We start from the raw sequence: 18,094 nt of genomic DNA on the forward strand, positions 1-18,094 counted from the left end.
AGAGTAAGACCTTGTTGGTGTAATATACAACTACAGCTGCTTTCCAGCTCAGTGGGACACAGGCTAACATAAGCAAGAACTCTTTACACTACTTTTGTATGCACCAAGCAGACCAACGTTAACTCTACCTAAAGTAACACTTTTCAGGAAGGCCACACAGCTATTCTAGGCAGCGAAGACCTAATGTGTAACATACTATTACAGTTGCTTTTTGAGATCAGTGGAACACAGATTGAGATCAGCAATAACTCTTTAACTTGTTTTAGGATGGCACACAGATAACAAAAGGTAAGTAAAGCCTATATACTTTTTAAAGGAGCTATCAGCAACTTAAGAGGCAAGTATAACCGTAAGCATACTTATTCTAGACAGGGTAACAGCAAGTCAGGGGAAGCAAGACCCAATAGGGGACACTCATACATTAATCCTTACAGGTTTAGTAAAGTGAAACCAACAGCATTACATTTGGGGAAGAGTCCCAACCAAATCACAGGTGAGTAACTTGACTTTTTATACACTTTTCAGAATAGTGCAAAACACATTCAAGTTAAGTAAGAACGTTTGTAACTGCTCACTCTCGTTACAGTTACCAAACAACTTCTTTTACAAGTAAGTAATTTTTGAACAATTGTTATTCTTTTTTATTTTTTTAACCAACTTTATTTTCATTTGTGTTCTTTTTAAACGTAAGACAACAGTTAGCCTTCGGTTACAGCAGTATTGCAACCATTATCATCCGTACAAACAAATTATTTAACCTACTTGAACTTTGACGTCGAGACTATTATTGTCTTCCAACTCCCCCCCCCCAACCCCCCCCCCCCCCCCGAGTACTCCCACCCTCTCCCACCCTTTCCACCCACCCCCTTCCCTTAGAGTTATCTGAACCAAACTGAACCAATGTTATAACCATAGCAAAGCAGATTCCTGAGCTCATCCCTCCTCCCGGTCTTCAGCTGTCTTTATCTAATATGAATGTTTCTTAGAGTCCTGGGTTTAAAGAATTGAGCCTCCCTGTCCCCCACATAGTCCTGAAGTGTGTCCCATATGGCTAAGAATTTCAGGTATGACCCTGACTTTGTGGCGCAAATGTTCTCCATCGCCAGGACTCCCCACACTTTCACTCACCACCAAGGGGCTGTAGGGTCTTGCGCCGTCTTCCATTGTTGGGCCACTGTCATCCTTGCTGCCGACAGTAGATGGGTGATGAGGGCCGCTCTGTTCCCTGAAGCTGCGTATATCCCTTCTGACACTGCCCCCAACAGAATGACCTTGGGGGATTGTGGTAGGTCTGCACCTGTAATGTCTCTGATAAGACTCAGTATTTCTTTCCAATACACTTTTATCCTTGGGCACGACCACCACATATGGAATAGGTCACCTCTTTCTCCACACTGGCGCCAACAATCTGAAGGATATGTGGGGTTAATTTTATGTATTCAACTTGGGGGCAGATACCATCGATAACATAGCTTATATGCTGATTCTTTGATTGCCGTGGATTTGGATAGTTTGTGAGCCCTTCTCCAGATTTGACTCCATTCTTCCTGTGTGATCTCCTCCCCTATGTCCCGCTCCCAGTCCTTCATATATTGGAGGGTTTCATCTGCTTGCGATTTATCTAGCAACTTGTACAGTCTAGAGATTGTGAGTTCTAGACATACTGGGGGGCGTAATCCAGCCCGTTTTACCTCTCGGTGTGAGATCCAGTGACGCACTTGTATATATTTAAATCTGTGATGCTCGGTGATTCCGAATCTTTGTTTGCATAGTTCAAAGGAAAGTGGGGCATCATCCTGGTACAAGTCTCGTAAGGACATTGGGTCAGCTCCCTGCCAACCGTCCCAGAACTTTTGTTGGAGCCCAGGCGAAAAATCTGGATTATGTACAATTGGGGACATTGGACCCAGGCCTAGTTTGATCCCCCTGCCATGGATTGCCGTATCCCAGGTGTGAAGTGTCGTTTTTGTCGCTTCCAATAGGATACCTCCCCTCTCTCTCTTGCTTTTGGCTTAAGGAATGGCAGCATACATAGTGGGATGTCTGTCGCGGACTGTTCTGTTTCTCCCCACCCTGGGAGGGGGTTACTACCTGCCCATTTCAGTGCTGGCGCCAATTGGGCCGCTAAGACGTATCTCCCTATATCCGGCACGCCTAGCCCCCCCAGAAGTGTTGGGCGCATCATGATCTTTTTTTGGATTCTCGGCTTCCTATTCCCCCAGATAAATTTAAACACAGCTTTTTGGAGTTGCTGAATCATTTTCGGGGGGGATCACCACCGGGGTAGAACTTACCACGTACAGTAATCTGGGTAACAAGGTCATTTTTATCGCCGCTATCCTAGCAAAACATGCTAATTCCTGGACGTCCCATCTCTGCAAGTCTCCCTGCAGGCGCTTCCTTAGAGGAGTAATATTTGCTTTGAGCAGGTTTTTTGTGGATCTGGTGATGCAGATTCCTAGGTATTCCAGGGACTGTTTTTCCCACTGTAGGGGGTAGCGTTCCTCTAGGTAAGTTATGTTCCCTCTAACCTCGGTTACATTCAATGCTTTGGATTTGGCGTAGTTTATTGTGAACCCTGATGTGTTTTCGAACCTCTGCAGTTTTTTAATTATTCTGGTAAACGTGTGCTTTGGATCTGCCATGTAGAGCATAATATCGTCTGCATATAGGGCTATCTTATGTTGGGTCTCCCCTGTTCGCACCCCTCTAACACCCGGGTCCTCCCTAATCCTGTGGGCAAATGGCTCCATTGCCATGGCAAATACTTGTTATTCTTTTCAAGGCAGAACCCTTTTCTTATCCAGTCCTTCCATTATTCTATAGCATGAGTTCACTCAGAGGCAGTAGAGGGACCCTAGTACAACTAGCACCTAGTAGACTCTAGGTGCAAGTTGTAGGCAGGGTGAGATAGGGATCAGTGCGGACAAAGTCAGAGTTCCAGAGGAAGACTGTTCAAACAAGTAAGTATTTCACTTTAAAAGTTAGTTAAGGGTCCAGGGACTTCAGAGAAGACATCACAGGAGGATTCTGCAGTGGGCCTGGGTGAACTGGATGAGTGGCCTCTCAATTACGGAAAACACCCCAAAGCTATACAAAAATCACAAAGGCTTAAGGTTGGTAAAATACCCCAGCCAACAAAGTACTTCAGCAAAGAAGATTATTTGCAGCAGGAAGACTTCAGGATATTCAGCCAAAAAACTGGTCAATGGATTCCTTTGTCAAAAAGATGGAAGACAGGACTTTGGAAGGACATTTGCAGCAGTGTACACAGGAGAAGTTTCCTTGCTGCGGGATGCAGCTCTGTTGATTTGGCACCTTTTCAGGAGCACAGAAGAAGATAGAATATCGCTGGATGGATTCTCATTGTTTGCAAGGTACAGTATTCTGGTGAGGGCACTTTTCGGACGTGAATCGTGCCTCTGAAGATCCAGCAGGATGCCCACAAAGTTTCAGCGAGATTCGGAATTCAGAAGACTGCACTGCACAATGGATTGAGATCCCCGTGTATTGGGGTATTCCAGCCCCCAAGGTCGCAGCCTGGCTTGGGATGGCTCAAAATGCAGGTCTTCTTGGGTCTATGGGGTCTCACCAGGCTCTTGGTCGGGATTGCCGTTTTCAGAGTCCCCAGGTTGATTGGAAGGAAGGGCTACAGTAGGCTCTGGTTACAGAACATGCTCTTCGGTCGCTGGAAATCGTCTCAGCCGCTATTTCTTCATCTTCCTCTTCGGTTTTCGTTCCAGTGGTCAACACCTCTTCAGCTTCCAGGATCAGACTTTCATGTAGGAAATCAGCCAATCAGCTTTGCAACATTCAAACTTGGGGGGTTGGCAGACCTTTCAGGACAGCCAGCCTTCCAGTTTGAACTGGATTCTCGCAGTCAGGCTGGAAGACAATGGGCTGCAGAGTTTCGGTCTCCTCCCCCGCTTCCTGCCTTAACAGACTTTTTGGAGCCTGTGCGGGGGTCCACAGGACTCCTGCCGAAGATAAAAATCACACAAAGGAATTTCCCGCCCTGGAATTCAGGGAAAGGAACAAGAAAGGACAAGAAACACTAAAATGGCAAAAAAAGAAGACAGGGGCCATTTTGGTAAAATGAGCACCCATGGGTGCCTTTACTGGGGCTGTGAAAACAGCCTGGGGTAAAGGTGCACCGAATTAATAAAAAGGTTCACTGCCAACAGCCATTAAAAGGTAAGTTTGTCCTTGTAACATAAATGTTACATTTAAAAGGTGAAAGGGGATATTCATTATCTACCCAGCACTCCACATAAAGTGGAAGGTGCTGGTCACACCTAATAAAATGTGAAAGGGATCCAAAGATCCTTTCTACCCTTGGGAACTGTAGTTCTCACAAGGTTAGTCAGAGAAAGTTTAAAGGGGAGCCCCTAGGGCAACAGCAACAATAGGCACTTATTGGCAAAATGTTGTCAAAAAGGATTACTTTTTAAAAAGACACTTTTGAGAGTCTTAACAATGACACCCATAAAAAGTGTAAAAGATTGTGAGTGTCGGAAAAGGTTCCCACTCACTGATGTATAGGGAAAAATAATATACCAGTTGTGAGAAACCAGATCGTGTCTCACCCGCTAGTCCCCGGGGATCTCCCTCTCAGGTGGCCAGGGCACGACCAGCTCCTTTGGATCCAGACCCTGGGGGTGGGCCAGTGCGGGAGGATCACCTGGTTGAGGGGTCTTCGGGGAGTGGAAGTGGGAAACCGGATGGCGAACACGGTATCCCTCCCCCTGTAACACCTTTACCCCATCCTACCATGTAGGATACGTGGGAACTTTACCCCTCCCCTTTCCCGTAACAAACACTTTCACACGGACAGTCCGCTCTGGGAGAAAACAGGCTACACCCAAGCAGTGTACCCAACATGTCCGGCTACTATGGACAGGCAAAGTCACTGACAATCACTCACACCTGACTTCCATTAAATTTCCCCACACGGATAAAAGGTGGAGCACAAGAGCACACTCAGAGTGAGGCAAAGCACACAAAGGCACAGCATTTTCAAGTCGGCAGCTGAACAAGGGGAAAAAGATGGGAAACCAAGAGGGGTTTGTAAGGAGGGAAATACCCATGTCTTTGAAGGCAAGAAATTGTTACTTTCCAGAATCCTTTGAAGCGGAAAGCATAAGGCCAGGAAACCAGACTGAAAATTCCTGCATTGTGTGTCAAAGACACAGAAGGCCCTCCCGCATAATCAGCCAAGGTGGGGAGGAGCGGCAGCCATCGGGTATCGTCCTTGGCTCCAAGAGCAAAGAAGCATCACAATGATCGACACAGCTGGTGAGTTGGGGAGACCGATGCAAGACCGGTCTGTGTTGAAGTCAAGGTTGCAAGCGGCAACATTGTATGACGAGCGCTAGAAAGAACCTTGTTAAACGCGTTTTCTGAAATACGCAAGTAAAGCTAATCTGCTGATGAAGGTTTAAAATTGAGAAGGAAAGATATGATACCATTAACAGAGTGGTCCGTCACCGTGAGTGTGGGCAATCGAAGGTCTCTGTAAGGTATCCCGCCAAGAGAAACGAAAGCCAAAAGATTGATGAGAATATTGTATGAAGTGAATTGAAGTGGTCCTGCGACGGTTTAAGCAAAACCCATTGCACATTTGGAAGATCTTTGATTACGATATGACGAGGATCCGAGCCCGAACGAGGGAGACCAAGAGTAAACATTGCGGTACTGAGGGGTCTAAGCCTGAAGGAGGAAGACCTATGATAAATACTGGAAGTGAGAACTTGTGCATGTGAAGATCCTAATAGAAATGGAACTTTGATATTTATTTGTTACGACAGGCCCGCTGTAGTAAGAGACTGTTATTGGAAAAGAGACTTTGGCAAGCCCTGAAGTCTATGCTTTGAACTGTGTCCTCGTGGTAGAGAAGCCAGAGTGTGCAAAGCTCGAACGTGCCGCCTTGCCCCATGCTGAAAACGTGGGGAAGGGAAGCCAACTGCTCAACCGTCCTGACATATTATTTCTTGAACACTTTTCTTTGTTGCAGTCAATATTGTCCCACACCCTTTTGTATTTAGAGGTAAGGATTGGCAATAGGTTTAATAGTGTAAGCCCTTTTATATTGACAGAGACTGGACTAGGACTCCGTTATTATTTGATGGTTGTAGCTTGCTCCCATGCTTAGATTTAGGTTATATGGGTGTTCAACCAACCCACTGAAGTTCAATAAACACCCTTGAACTGAGAACACTTGTGTCTGTCTTTACTGTTTGACACCATGCCTTTGTTACACAGTCCAGCAAATGTTTCTGGGGTTGACACAGGTCAGGAAGATTTATCATGCATATGAAAATCTTAGCTAGCAGTGCCAATATCAGAGGTCTGAGGTCTGAAGACGGAACGGTGCAACCTTTAAACGGGATCTTGTGTCTAATTTTTGAGTGCCTGCCAGCTCGTCCAAGCACAGTGATCTCTGTTGGCTTGGCCAAAGCCATTGGCGCAGAGGAGGGGACTGCTGTTTGCGCTGAGGTCTGGTGAAGATTCAAGCATCTTCTGCCTGCAGGCTTCCCATTCCTCTGGAGTAGAGGACTGGGTTGGAAAAGGTACCTTCTGAGCCTGGCCCACCAGGGCTTCCCTGGAGTGGTGGATCGTCTTCTTTGAAGACAAAGAATAATGGTGTTTTGAAGAACTGCCTGAATATATGGATCTTTTGCAGTGCTTCTTTTTGTCCTTCCCGACATGGAACCAATCCTTTGGGCCGCAGTCCACGGTAGTGACCTTGCACGGGTCAGTTTGTCACCTCTATCCTTGTGGAGAAAGGTTAACAGCTTTGTCTCACATTCTCGAAGTGCCTTCGGGTGTATCGATTGGCACAAAATCCTACGTGTGTCGGCATTCACAGAGACAGCAAAGATAAATGCTACCTTTCAAACAGACTTTTTTTTTTACTTGACGTACTACGGTCATAGAAATTGCATGGGCACAAAGTCCACACCAGAAACTCTCTTATCAAGCTGTGATCAGTGGAGTTCCAGCCAAGGATCCCCCTTAAAGGGCCCCCTACCATGGTGGGATTTGAGTATGTTGCCCTAAAAACCTTGCTTTCCCTGTTACTTATAAAGGTTCTTTTAAATTACATCTTTTATTTTTTTGATTTACTTGTTTAAAAAGAGAAAATGTTTACAAGATTGCTCCTAAGTATTAGTTTTTCAGTCCTTGCAAGATGAGAAAAGAAAAGTCTGAATCCTGCCAGCCTTTGCTGCTTGAAGGGGGAGGGAGAGGGGTTAGCGGGGAACTATGAGGAGAGGGAGTTTTAGGATTTCAGAGTACCATCTACTCCAGTTTCACCATCTACTTTGACTTGATCCAGGCGGTTCAGTAGACCGAGGCTTTCATAAAAGCCTGTCACTGCAATGGTCCATTTAGTGTTCTCTCCTCTCATCAAATTGTTCTATTTCCCGTCTTCGTCCACAAAGTCAAATTTGCCAAATAAGTGCCCCAGATGGCGACTACGAACTTCGTCCACCCCTCTGCAAGTGAGGAGCAGGTGTTTTAAAGTGCATCTTTTACCAACTTGTTGGCTTTGCCATTGCTTGTGCAGGGAAATTCTTGACACTTCCGTTCTCAGGTATTAACCTGGAATCTGACTCTGTTGAGGCACTAGGCCTACTTACCCAATAGGAAAGGACTGCTAAAGTAAGGGGTCTGCCTTATACTTATAAGGCAATGTATGCGATTTATGTTTCAATACACAGTCTTTTCCACTGTACTTGCTACAGTTTCATTGCTTGGGTTTATAATTGTTTTTACTGTGCTTTAGTGTAAAGTGCAGGCAATCTCATTTTGAGATTACCATCCAAGACTGCGTGTGTATATATTGTGAAAAACCAGAGGGTGTTTCACAGCCTAGTCCCTGGGGATCCCATACTCAGGCGGCCAGGGAAAGGCCATCGGTTTTGGATCCTGACCTGGGGGTGGACAATTGAGGGAGGATCACCTGGTTAGAGGGTCCTCGGGGAGTGGCGGTGAAGCTCCGGATGGTGAGAAATGGTATCCCTCTTTTTCCTTAACCCACCTGACCCCTACACCTGCTTATTTTATGGGAAACTACAACTCCCATAATTCTTCCCCATTTCACATTGACAACACTACTGAGCCAAGGAACATGAGGAATGAGGCCAGGAGGATTACCTCTATTGACTTACAATGTCCCTCTAATACGATCTGGTAGAGTCAGGCACGTAATATGAATCACATACACCTACCAGGTGTGTTAACACACCTGGTCAGTATTAAAGGTGGCACGCACAGGCACACTCTGATGGTGGTTGGATGCAAGAAGGAACAGCTCTTTCAGAGCTGATGCGAACCAGGCTATGGAGGTTGGAAGTGGTCATGCAAAGGTCTATGTAAAATCCTTTCAGTTTCAAGAGTATTCGACAGTAAAAAGAGAAAGACAGGCTCGAGCCCTGCAAAAGGAAGCCTGTGCTGAACTATGATGAAGTGAAGAGTTGTATGTGAAAGAGAAAAACAGGCTCGAGCATGGTGAAGGGAAGCCTGTGTTGAATAGTGGCAAAGTGAAAGCCAGGAGAAGAACTGTGCATTTGTGGTAAGGCACACAACGCCTAAAGAATTGATTAGACTGTTAAAAGCTTGAAGCCCAAGCTAGAACTGTTGAACTGTACCAGCAAGCCAGAGTGCACAAGACTGATGCAACTGTGCTATCCACCGATCCAACTCTCGAGAACCTGTGCTTCTGAACGTGGGGAAGGGAGTTGTTACCTAAGCCATTCTGACATTTCTTTTGAGACACTATCTTTCGTTTTTTTGTATTCTCTTTACACATTTGTTATTTGGGAAGGAGTGCAAGGTTAGGTTTTCTTAGTATAGGCCTTTATTTTGACTAGACTGACTTGGACTTGTTTGTTGTTTATTTCTATAGTGTTGCGATTGCTCACATTTTAGACTTATGGTCAGTTAGGAATTTTACCAACCCCAGTAACTGCAAATTAAAGATTTTCGAAACTTGCATCTATTGTGTCTGTGTCTACTGTTGATACCATGCCTTCCTCGCAATATGTAGGTGTGTTTAAATGTGCGTTGTACGATATATGCCTGTCTTAAATTTTACTTGCTTAGTTTTAAAGGATAATTAATAGTATATTTATTATATAGCTGTGCAGTCTTTAATACTTTACTGTCTCTATGTGCTTAAATGTACTAACACATAACTCATGAATTCTTGGTCTACTGTTAGGGAGAATTCTCTGTTTAGGCTTAATTTCCTAACCTAGCGAGTCCCCCAGCAGCTTTGCTGGATTTCTGGAGTTTGTTTTTTTCATCCTGCCAAGAGTGAAACTCTTTTCCTCCCACGCTTGGACATGATTGTGGTTGATACCTTTGAATGTCAATGTGTTCTATGGGCTATGGGGTCTTTTACTCCATAGGGCCTCATGTGTTTTGCTATGTGTGTTACACCGCACCCTCCGTGCCGTAACACTGGGGTGTCCTAGAGGATCCCCACCATAGACTCCATACCCTGGGACTGACTACTGTCTCCCAGGGCATGTAAAGTCACCATTGGCTATACTAGACCTAAATTTACTAACAGAACTAGTACAAACCATCCTATTGTGGACATACTAGTAGGGGTAATTCGATTACCCCTGGGTCTGTTGTTCGAGGGGGCACTGTCCCGTCCCCCTCGTCGAGTTTTGGCTGGTGGCAGTGGATACTACTTTTTATATTCGACCGCGAATATATTCCTATGGGATTCTTCCCATTGTTGGAGGCTAATACTTTTTCACATTAGTCTCTAACATACCGCTGGTTTATTTGTCTTAAATAAATCCACCGGTTGGTATTTTCTGCCAGAACTCGGTTTTTAAAAATGGCGTATTGTGTTCGCCTCTGTAACGCCGAACCAAAGGTTGAGCCCTTTGTTCCAATTTTGGCGGGCTTCTGCACAGAAGCCCTCCAGAGTGGTGCCATTCTGTCTGGGTACCACAGGGGGTATGGGAGGGGGTTTAGGCAGCCTGGACTGAGTTGCCTTGCCAACTCAAGTCGCACTCTGGTGTGATTGGCCCGAGTGGTGAGCCGCCCCGCTCACCACTTAGCATGTTTGATTGACAGCTAGGCTGAATGAATGGGGGTTTTCTGCATAAAAGCAGGGCTTTTGGGACTGGAACTTCAGAAGTCGCCACAGGACCTAAGAATCCGACGAGGGTAAAGCTGAGCCGACCTGCAACGACGACATCTCCGGTGGAGCCCTGCTGAACCGACTCACCACTTCCCAACGACAGAGGAGATCTCCCTGCTGGAGAGTCTTCTTCCCCTGACTGGTGGGAACAACCAGTCCCTTGCTTTTTCTTCGCTTTCAGGACGTCTAGTGGTTGAATTGCCCGTGCTGAGCACCCCGGCAAGCGGATAGCCACTGACCACTGTACCACGACCAAAAGGTGGTGCCTTGTGACGGAGCACTCCGCGGCTGGTCTCTTCCCTGGTGGTGCAACGATCTTCCTCGACGACAAGATCCTCTCATCTTCTGGCAAAGCCCAGACTTGCATCCACCACCAGGAACAACTGCCCCCGCCGGAGCGGTCTCTTCACTCCCAAGGTACTGTGTCTGCCTGGCTTCCCTTGAAACGGTTAGCGTGAGGTGTCTTAAATCCTTACCTTTCCATTGGGTCGCCTCCAGACCTTCTTAAACTTTTGTTCTAAACTGGTTCAACCTTTCTGTGACATTTTGCTACAAAGACTTGAAGTGCATTTCCACTGTGATACTTTTGGGACATATCGCCTTGCCTCTCTCCGAGTGGGCCTGGCCTCTGAACTTTGTGATCTACAGTAGACCCTGCCTGGCTCGCCTTGCATTTGTTTCGTAAAAGTGTTGGTACTGAGTTGGTTTCATACCCTGCCTTTTTCTCTCCCTTTCTAACGAATACTAGAGTGCCATCTAGGTTAAAGCATTCACCTCTGTCTGCAAATAAGTGGTGCCGTTGAACCTAGACTTGTCGAAATATTGTTATGGGATTGATATATACTTATAGTAACTGTAATTGAAGTTGTTTGCCATATTAGTGCCAGTGTGTTTTTCATAGATGTGTTTTTAAATAAATAATTATATATCTTTACACCCAAGTTCTGATCAGTGTCTGCTTGTTATACTGTGTAAATTGCCCTATCTTGTATACTCCAAATACGGCCTAACTCGTCTTGAGAGAAGTCTGGCTGCTCAGCCACAGCTACCAGGTAAATCTGGGTGGTACAGACTACCACCAATTGGGTTTACCGCTAACTCCTGTAGTCTTAAACTTTTTGCTGTGGTCCCAGAGGGAACTACACAGGTTTCTGCCTAACATCTACCTACCTGCTCAGTCTGCATAACCATCATTGAGTTTGGCTAGACTAAGGGTTGAATACTGTGTTCCACGACTAGGTTTGCCTCTCAGAGCCGGATTTATAGCTTATGACGCTGCTGAATCATGTGTGGAAATTTTAACTGCATCGGAAGCCTTCCTTACTCCCTTCATAAATATGGTTTTGAAATGCAAGTAGTTAATGAACAGGCTGCTTGGAACATGCCAGTATGGCTAGGTAAAAGCTGTACTATCATAGTTTCCATGGACAGAATCTTCTATGACTATCTCACATGGGTACCTTAGGATGGTTTAATTGGAACCGGGATACTCATATGGCCCGTGGCCAAATCAGACCATTTGGTTTGACATCATGGACCTCAACTTTTACCTTGCCTGTATACTGTAAAGTCAGGCATTGCAACAATGAAGCTGAAAAGGGAGCTGCTTGATGAGTTTAGAGCTTATCTGCTCAAGCTTTAAAGTGTTATTTATTTTACCATTAACTTCAATTACAAGATCAAGGCAGAATGTCAGTCTTCCACAGTCACAGGTGGTAAATAGGAGCAGCTAAAAAAAACAAATATGAATGTACATCCCATGAGAGAGGAACATAAATAATGAAAAAAGAATTGACAGAGTCATATGGCTTGGCTTTTGAATGTAATACTTTCTGTGTTTGCACCTACATAACACTTTTTATTTAAAAAGTGAAGCATTATATGTGCAGGTGCTGCCATCATATACAAGCACTTCTTCAAATGCCCCAGAAATGCCATTCACTAATAAAATCTCACATGCTTCATTTAGTAGCCAAATGTAATGCGCAGTCACACGTGTCTAGTTCCTGTCATCATGTCATCCAAATCCTTAACACATTGGGCCTCATTATGACTCTGGAGGTAGCTGTGCCAGTAAAACTCGCTTTTGTTCCGGCATCAGGGAATGGACAATTACCGGGGTATTACAACCCCGGCGGACCCGGTAATTGCCCATTCCCGGGCGCCGGAAAATATTTTTCCCCATTCCCATTGAGCCCAATAGGGCTCAAAGGGAATGGGGAAGCCCAAAGCACCGGCACTATTCGTGAATGGTGCGGTACATCCGACATGGCCTGCTCGCGGGTGCCGGTACGGCCGCCAGGTCAGACCTGGCGGCCGAAAAGGCACCCGCGAGCAGACCTCGTAGTTTGCTGGTACGGTAACGGCAAGCTTACCGGTACCGTTGTTACTGTACTGGCAAACTTGTTACGAGGCCCATTAACTGGCATTACTGTGTGTCAAGCAGTTTGTCTCGCTTGTGCCGCATACCCGATTCACCACGGGTGTCCATGATGTTCTCTCTGCTGATTCCGTCCTAATGCGCTGTGTGATGCAGGAAACCACCCCCTGAACTAGTTGGGAGAGCAGCACCACACCAAAGAGGGAGCAGATTACCTGCACCAAGGGGTGCAGCACCCCTCTGTTTACATAGTACAAGGACAGTGTGGGCACTGAAGAGGGGCATCTGGATGGTAAAGCAGACTCCAAATGTAGGCAACACTGAAAGGGGTATGAGGCTGGGGCAGAGAAAGAGACTCTTGGTGACAGGAGGAAAGACAGGACTAGGGTCCAGGTAGAAAGGAAGGGCCCCAGAGGTCAGGGGACCACTGGAAGCTCAGGCTGGGCAGAAGAGGGAAGGTACCAGGGACAGAAGCAGAGGTAACAAGGCCAAGGGGAAGCAGATCACAAGAAAAAGTGAAGAGAACACAGACTGGTGGGGAGACACTGTGCCATTAAAGCATGGTAAAACCACCAAAAGGGTGGTGCAACCGTCACATGTAGAGGTACTGCAATAATTGGGTTAGTGCAGCATCAAATGTCTCAGTAATATCATCCAGTTAATGACCTGCATGCATAATACATTAATTTGTGATTGTATGTGGCGCTTCATGCCAGATTGTGCAGCTTCGAAGCATGGTAAAAGGCGTTATTACTCCATTTTATTGTACCCAATGTATGAACCTCCAAAGGGTAAGTTGCTCTGAGATTCAAACATACAAAGGGCAGGCTTGCACCATGTGAGAGGCAGGCAAACACTTTACTGCTGCGATATCCACACAGACAGCTCAGATAGTTGCAATATGTGATGTACTCTACAGCCTCACACCTGTCTGTGTTACGATCATATGCCGAGCAGAGCCTCAGATGCCACAGTAATGCCACCCAGAGGCAGTTAAGGCCTCATATGCCTGGCCAGCAGTGGACCAATTTGCCTTCAAATGCATGGTATTACAATCATTTTCTAATAATGGCTGTGGGAAGTAGTCCAAACCCTGTGAAAAACTAATCCAATCACATTTTGATCTGTGTAACTGGCACAAAGTGCTTTATACTTTGAAACAAATTCCTTTTCAAAATTATTCCTCATCAGATAATTCTCAAAATTCCTTGCAAATTCAAAGATTGCATCCCCTTCGTGTGTTACTAATGTTACTTTACTATACGTCTCAAAATTAAATTTACCATTTGGCCCAAGAGGCAACCAAAATTCCACGATAGAAGCGCCAAAATACTCGACGTGGGATTGAAAATCATTTAATGTTTTATGAATGTGCTTTTAAGGTTATTCAGCAAAAATCTCTCCATGGAAAATGTTATAGGGGGCGATATTTGCCCTTCATTCAAACACTTTCTCCAAATATTGTAGGACTGAAATTTAGAGTTGTAAATAAAACCAGTCTTAGAATACGTTGGGTGGGCTTTTTAGGAGTCGGGAAAATAAATAATTTCCCTGACATCATTTTCCAGGCAAGGTTTTTTACATAGAACCCTTTTAGGAATTGAAAAAAGTGTTTCGAACTTGGAACCACCAGGGTCATTACAACGGAGGCATTCGTGTTTTCGGGGGTTTCAATGTTTTGGCAGTGGCCAGTCATCAATGTGGACCTCGGACAAAGGCCACACCCAAATTAAGGCCCCCTAGAAAAGGTTTGGGGGTGCCCCTGAATCAGAAGGATGATAATTTACATGCATTCTTATATCAAAGCAATATTTGTAGGGGACAAATAAAAGAACTAACATTTTATAAAGTACAGTAAAAAAGTGCTAAATACATTGTTTGAACGTTTAATGGAACATGCATGACCGAAATTAACATGATCACAATATCTCTGTGTATTATGGTTTCTAACAGTATATGGTTAATTTCAAGATTACAAGGCTTACCCGTTGAACAGGATGCAAAGGTTTTCTTTTCTTTTCAAACGTATACAAACGAACTTCTACTTCACCTTTAACCATTCGACATTCTTCTTGGACCCTGAGAGTGAAGGTGAACAATTACATAGTCAACATTTATCACAAGACAATACATGCATCATAATTTTTTAAATAAAATATTTTATTGGTTTTATTCAAACAAAAAAAAAAACCAACCCAAACCAAACTTACAGTGAATGCATAGTTTGCTCACATATACACATACATAATTATGTTCTCGCTCTACATGCATCATAAATGATCAATATTCCACTTCTTTGATGAGTCCGCTGTGTTATTTTAAATTGTTTTTTTTTACATTGTTTCTAGAGCATGAACTGTACAAATGTGTGCCTTGGAAAGCAGTACCGGTAAGAGGGTTGTGTAGAACCATTACTGGTGTAGGATTATTTGAGATCAACATCCAAGTGGACATCCAGGGGGGGTTACACTAAGCTAGTCTAAACTTGTCTCTGGTAGTGTGACTCAGCTTTAAGGCTTAGACTAAGGAGGGGAAGAGACTGGTGTGAAGTACAGATTACAAAGATTGTTCACACACAAGTATATTCTTATTGATTATAAAAAGAAAGTTGCATTAAGTTCAGTAAACTATAAGTAAAACAATTATATACACATACACACACACACACGCACACACACACACACACTTACACACAAAAACACAACATTGGTGTCCAAATGAGAACTCTATGACACTCTAGATAAAATACAGGTATGCACACTACACATGGTTACATAGGTTGATGTGGGGGAAAAAGATGTTAGGATACATCACAATCCTAATAGTTTTATAGGGCACGCCAACACACTGCAAAACTATCTTAAGAAGGCAAACCCGATCCTAGGGTCAGTTGTTCATCAATGGTCCCACATAGGTAACCAATTTGGAGAGCTTAGATCAGTGGTCTTCAAACTTTGGTGGTGGTCTATGTGATGATTCCTAAAGACTCCTCACTAAGCCCCTGCCTAAAGATTCCTCCCATAAGGCCAGCGAAATCCAGATGATTTCTGATCCCCGACCTTGGGGGTGGTTTTCTGTGGTAGGATAACCTGGGAGGAGAAAGGGCCAAGGGGACTGCGAGGACTCGTGGGATGAGATGCAGTATTTATCCTCCTCCAGGGAAGACCTTGCCTCAATTCCAAAGTATGTAATGGCTTGCTGTCATAATAATCTGCCTGTGCCACAAGTTGAGCATCTTAATGTGGGTAACAATCATCAGAAGCACTTTGGCATTGCGAGAAATAAAAAAAAACAATCTCAAAGGTGCAGTAAAGGGAGGTCTATAAATAATAACAGTTTAAACTCTAAGAACTGTATTCCTCTTTTCAATCAAATCTGATGACTAATCCTTATGATATTTCCTTAAAGGAAATTACAGGGAACAGAAATAAGTTTAAGAAGGAACATCAAACCAGAAAAACGGTCATTAGGGACTTCAAATCCCATAATTCCCCCAAGTACTGGGACGAAGAAGAGGGATAAAGAGGAACAATGTTGCAGGAGTGGTCAGAATGTTAATGTAAATGACCACACCTTAGGGAGATTGGGAGGCTTAAAAGGCCCCCTCAGGTGCAGGCCAGGAGAGAGCAGGTCGAGCCAAATGAGCAGACGGAGCATGCATGCAGCCGGTGCAGGAGCTGGAGAAGGGAGGCGACACCGGAACCACTGTTAATGAGAAGACAGTAGTGGGTCCTGAGAGGGTCTGTGTCTCCAGAAGTCCAGAGTGCAGAGGCTGCGCAGCGGGAAGCGAAATCAAGGGTAGCATTAATTCCCTAGAGGCTGTCTCCGGTGGATGGCGAGCACCAGGAATCCTCAGGAGCGAAAGAAGCTCAGTCTTTGAGTGGCATCGGGCGGCGAGCCAGAAGTAGGTGTTTGCCGGGTTGCGAGAATCCACAGAAGCAGAACACCTGCAATGAGGAGATCGGTCTTGCATACCTTACCAGGTGAGTTCACCAGTTTACAGTGACCCTGGAGTGATTCAAGGCAGGCGTTTTACTACTAAGAAGCACTCGCTTATGAGTAAAAGTGATATTAGAAGTACTTTTGAATCCTAAATCATCAGAAAGCAGCGAAAGACGCATTTGTTAAAGCCAAATGAATAACAGTAAGCATGTGAGTTTATGGAAAACCCAGCAGCCCAATGGGGCACTATGGTTAAAAGCTAATACATACAACCATTGCCCAAGCCAAGAGAAACCAAAAACAAGGCAATTCAAATCCAGCAGACATTGCCAAAGGCGAAGGGGGACTAATGAAAGGCCCAAAGGTTGTGTAGCTTGTTACTAACATTTTGAGAAGCATATAATCACTGAACCTATTAAAAAGTGATGGGGTCTCACTAGGAGAGGGGATGAAGCATACAAATTATAAATCTCCCTAACAACCTACTCATACCTCATCCTCTCCAGAGCCACGCACCAAAGTTGAGGGATTCTGGGTTTGGGTGAAGCACCTGACCTTCTGACTGGGTCAGCAGATCCAGGCAACGAGGCAATCGGGGAGGTGGCCAGATGGTCAGGCGTAGAATGTCCGAGTACCATGTCCTCCTCACCCAGTCCGGGGTGATCAAGATCATGGTTGCTCGAAACCTCTTCAACTGCCTGAGAATCCAAGGATGACGGGAATCGGAGGGAAGGCGTAGAGGGAAGGTCCAATCCACCAGGAACGCATCCCCTAGCGCGTCATTCGCTGGTAATTCACTCAAGCAAAAATGTCTGTATTTCCTTTTGGACTCTGTGTAAAACAGGTCCACTGATGGGGTACCCCAGTGAAGGACTTCTTGGCACACTTCCCACTCGTATGAGACCGTGCTCTGCCTGCTCAGAGCATCCGCCAAACTGTTCTGTGTCCCCGCCAGATGAACTGCAGAGACCGACATCCGGTTCTCCGATAGCCAGAACCAAAGATGCTTCGCGCCTCTCTGCAGGGCGGGAGGGATCGCACGCCACCCTGCTTGTTTAGGTAGTGCATGGCCACCGTACTGTCCGTCAAAATCGGGACATACTTCCCCTTCAGAGACGGGGTGAAAACCCTCAGGGCCAACCCGATGGCTCGCAACTCCAGCCTGTTGATGTGCCACCTGGCTTCCATTGATGACCAAAGGCCATTCACCTGCAGATCGTTGCAGGGAGTGGCCCAAACCCTTCAGACACGCATCAGTGACCACTCGGGCCCGAGGCCATGGAGGCCAGAAGGGTTCCCCTGCCATGAGATTGCTGCTGTTGGCCCACCAACCAAGGTCTTTGACCACTGACCTGGACACCGTGAGGGAATCCATGAGGGTTCCAAGGTACTGGAACCACTGGCCCTATAGGAGCCATTGCAGAGATCTCGTGCACATCCTGGGCTCTGGCACTAGAAAAATACAGGATGCCATTAGGCCTACGAGGAAGGGGAAGGAAACTGCTGTTAAGGCAGTGAAGGTTAAGGCAGCAAGGTTATGGAACAGTTACACCATCTGCACAATGCTGTTGACTCTCTCCTTGGAAGGGAAGGCCTTCCCTGCCTGG

General features: G+C 45.4%; 1 protein-coding gene across 2 annotated transcripts in view; it reads right to left on the reverse strand.

Moving 5' to 3' along the window:
* The window catches only part of BRWD3 (bromodomain and WD repeat domain containing 3), a 1,632,068-nt gene that overhangs the window by 914,826 nt on the left and 699,148 nt on the right, over positions 1-18,094 (reverse strand). For both annotated transcript variants that reach the window (XM_069612911.1, XM_069612910.1), the window contains exon 20: positions 14,531-14,624. In XM_069612911.1, the coding sequence (XP_069469012.1) occupies positions 14,531-14,624 (94 nt within the window). The remainder of the gene's footprint in view (positions 1-14,530; positions 14,625-18,094) is intronic.

This window comes from Ambystoma mexicanum, chromosome 5p, assembly GCF_040938575.1.
Source record: "Ambystoma mexicanum isolate Mex_15411 chromosome 5p, UKY_AmexF1_1, whole genome shotgun sequence".
In the NCBI taxonomy this organism is placed as follows: domain Eukaryota; kingdom Metazoa; phylum Chordata; class Amphibia; order Caudata; family Ambystomatidae; genus Ambystoma; species Ambystoma mexicanum.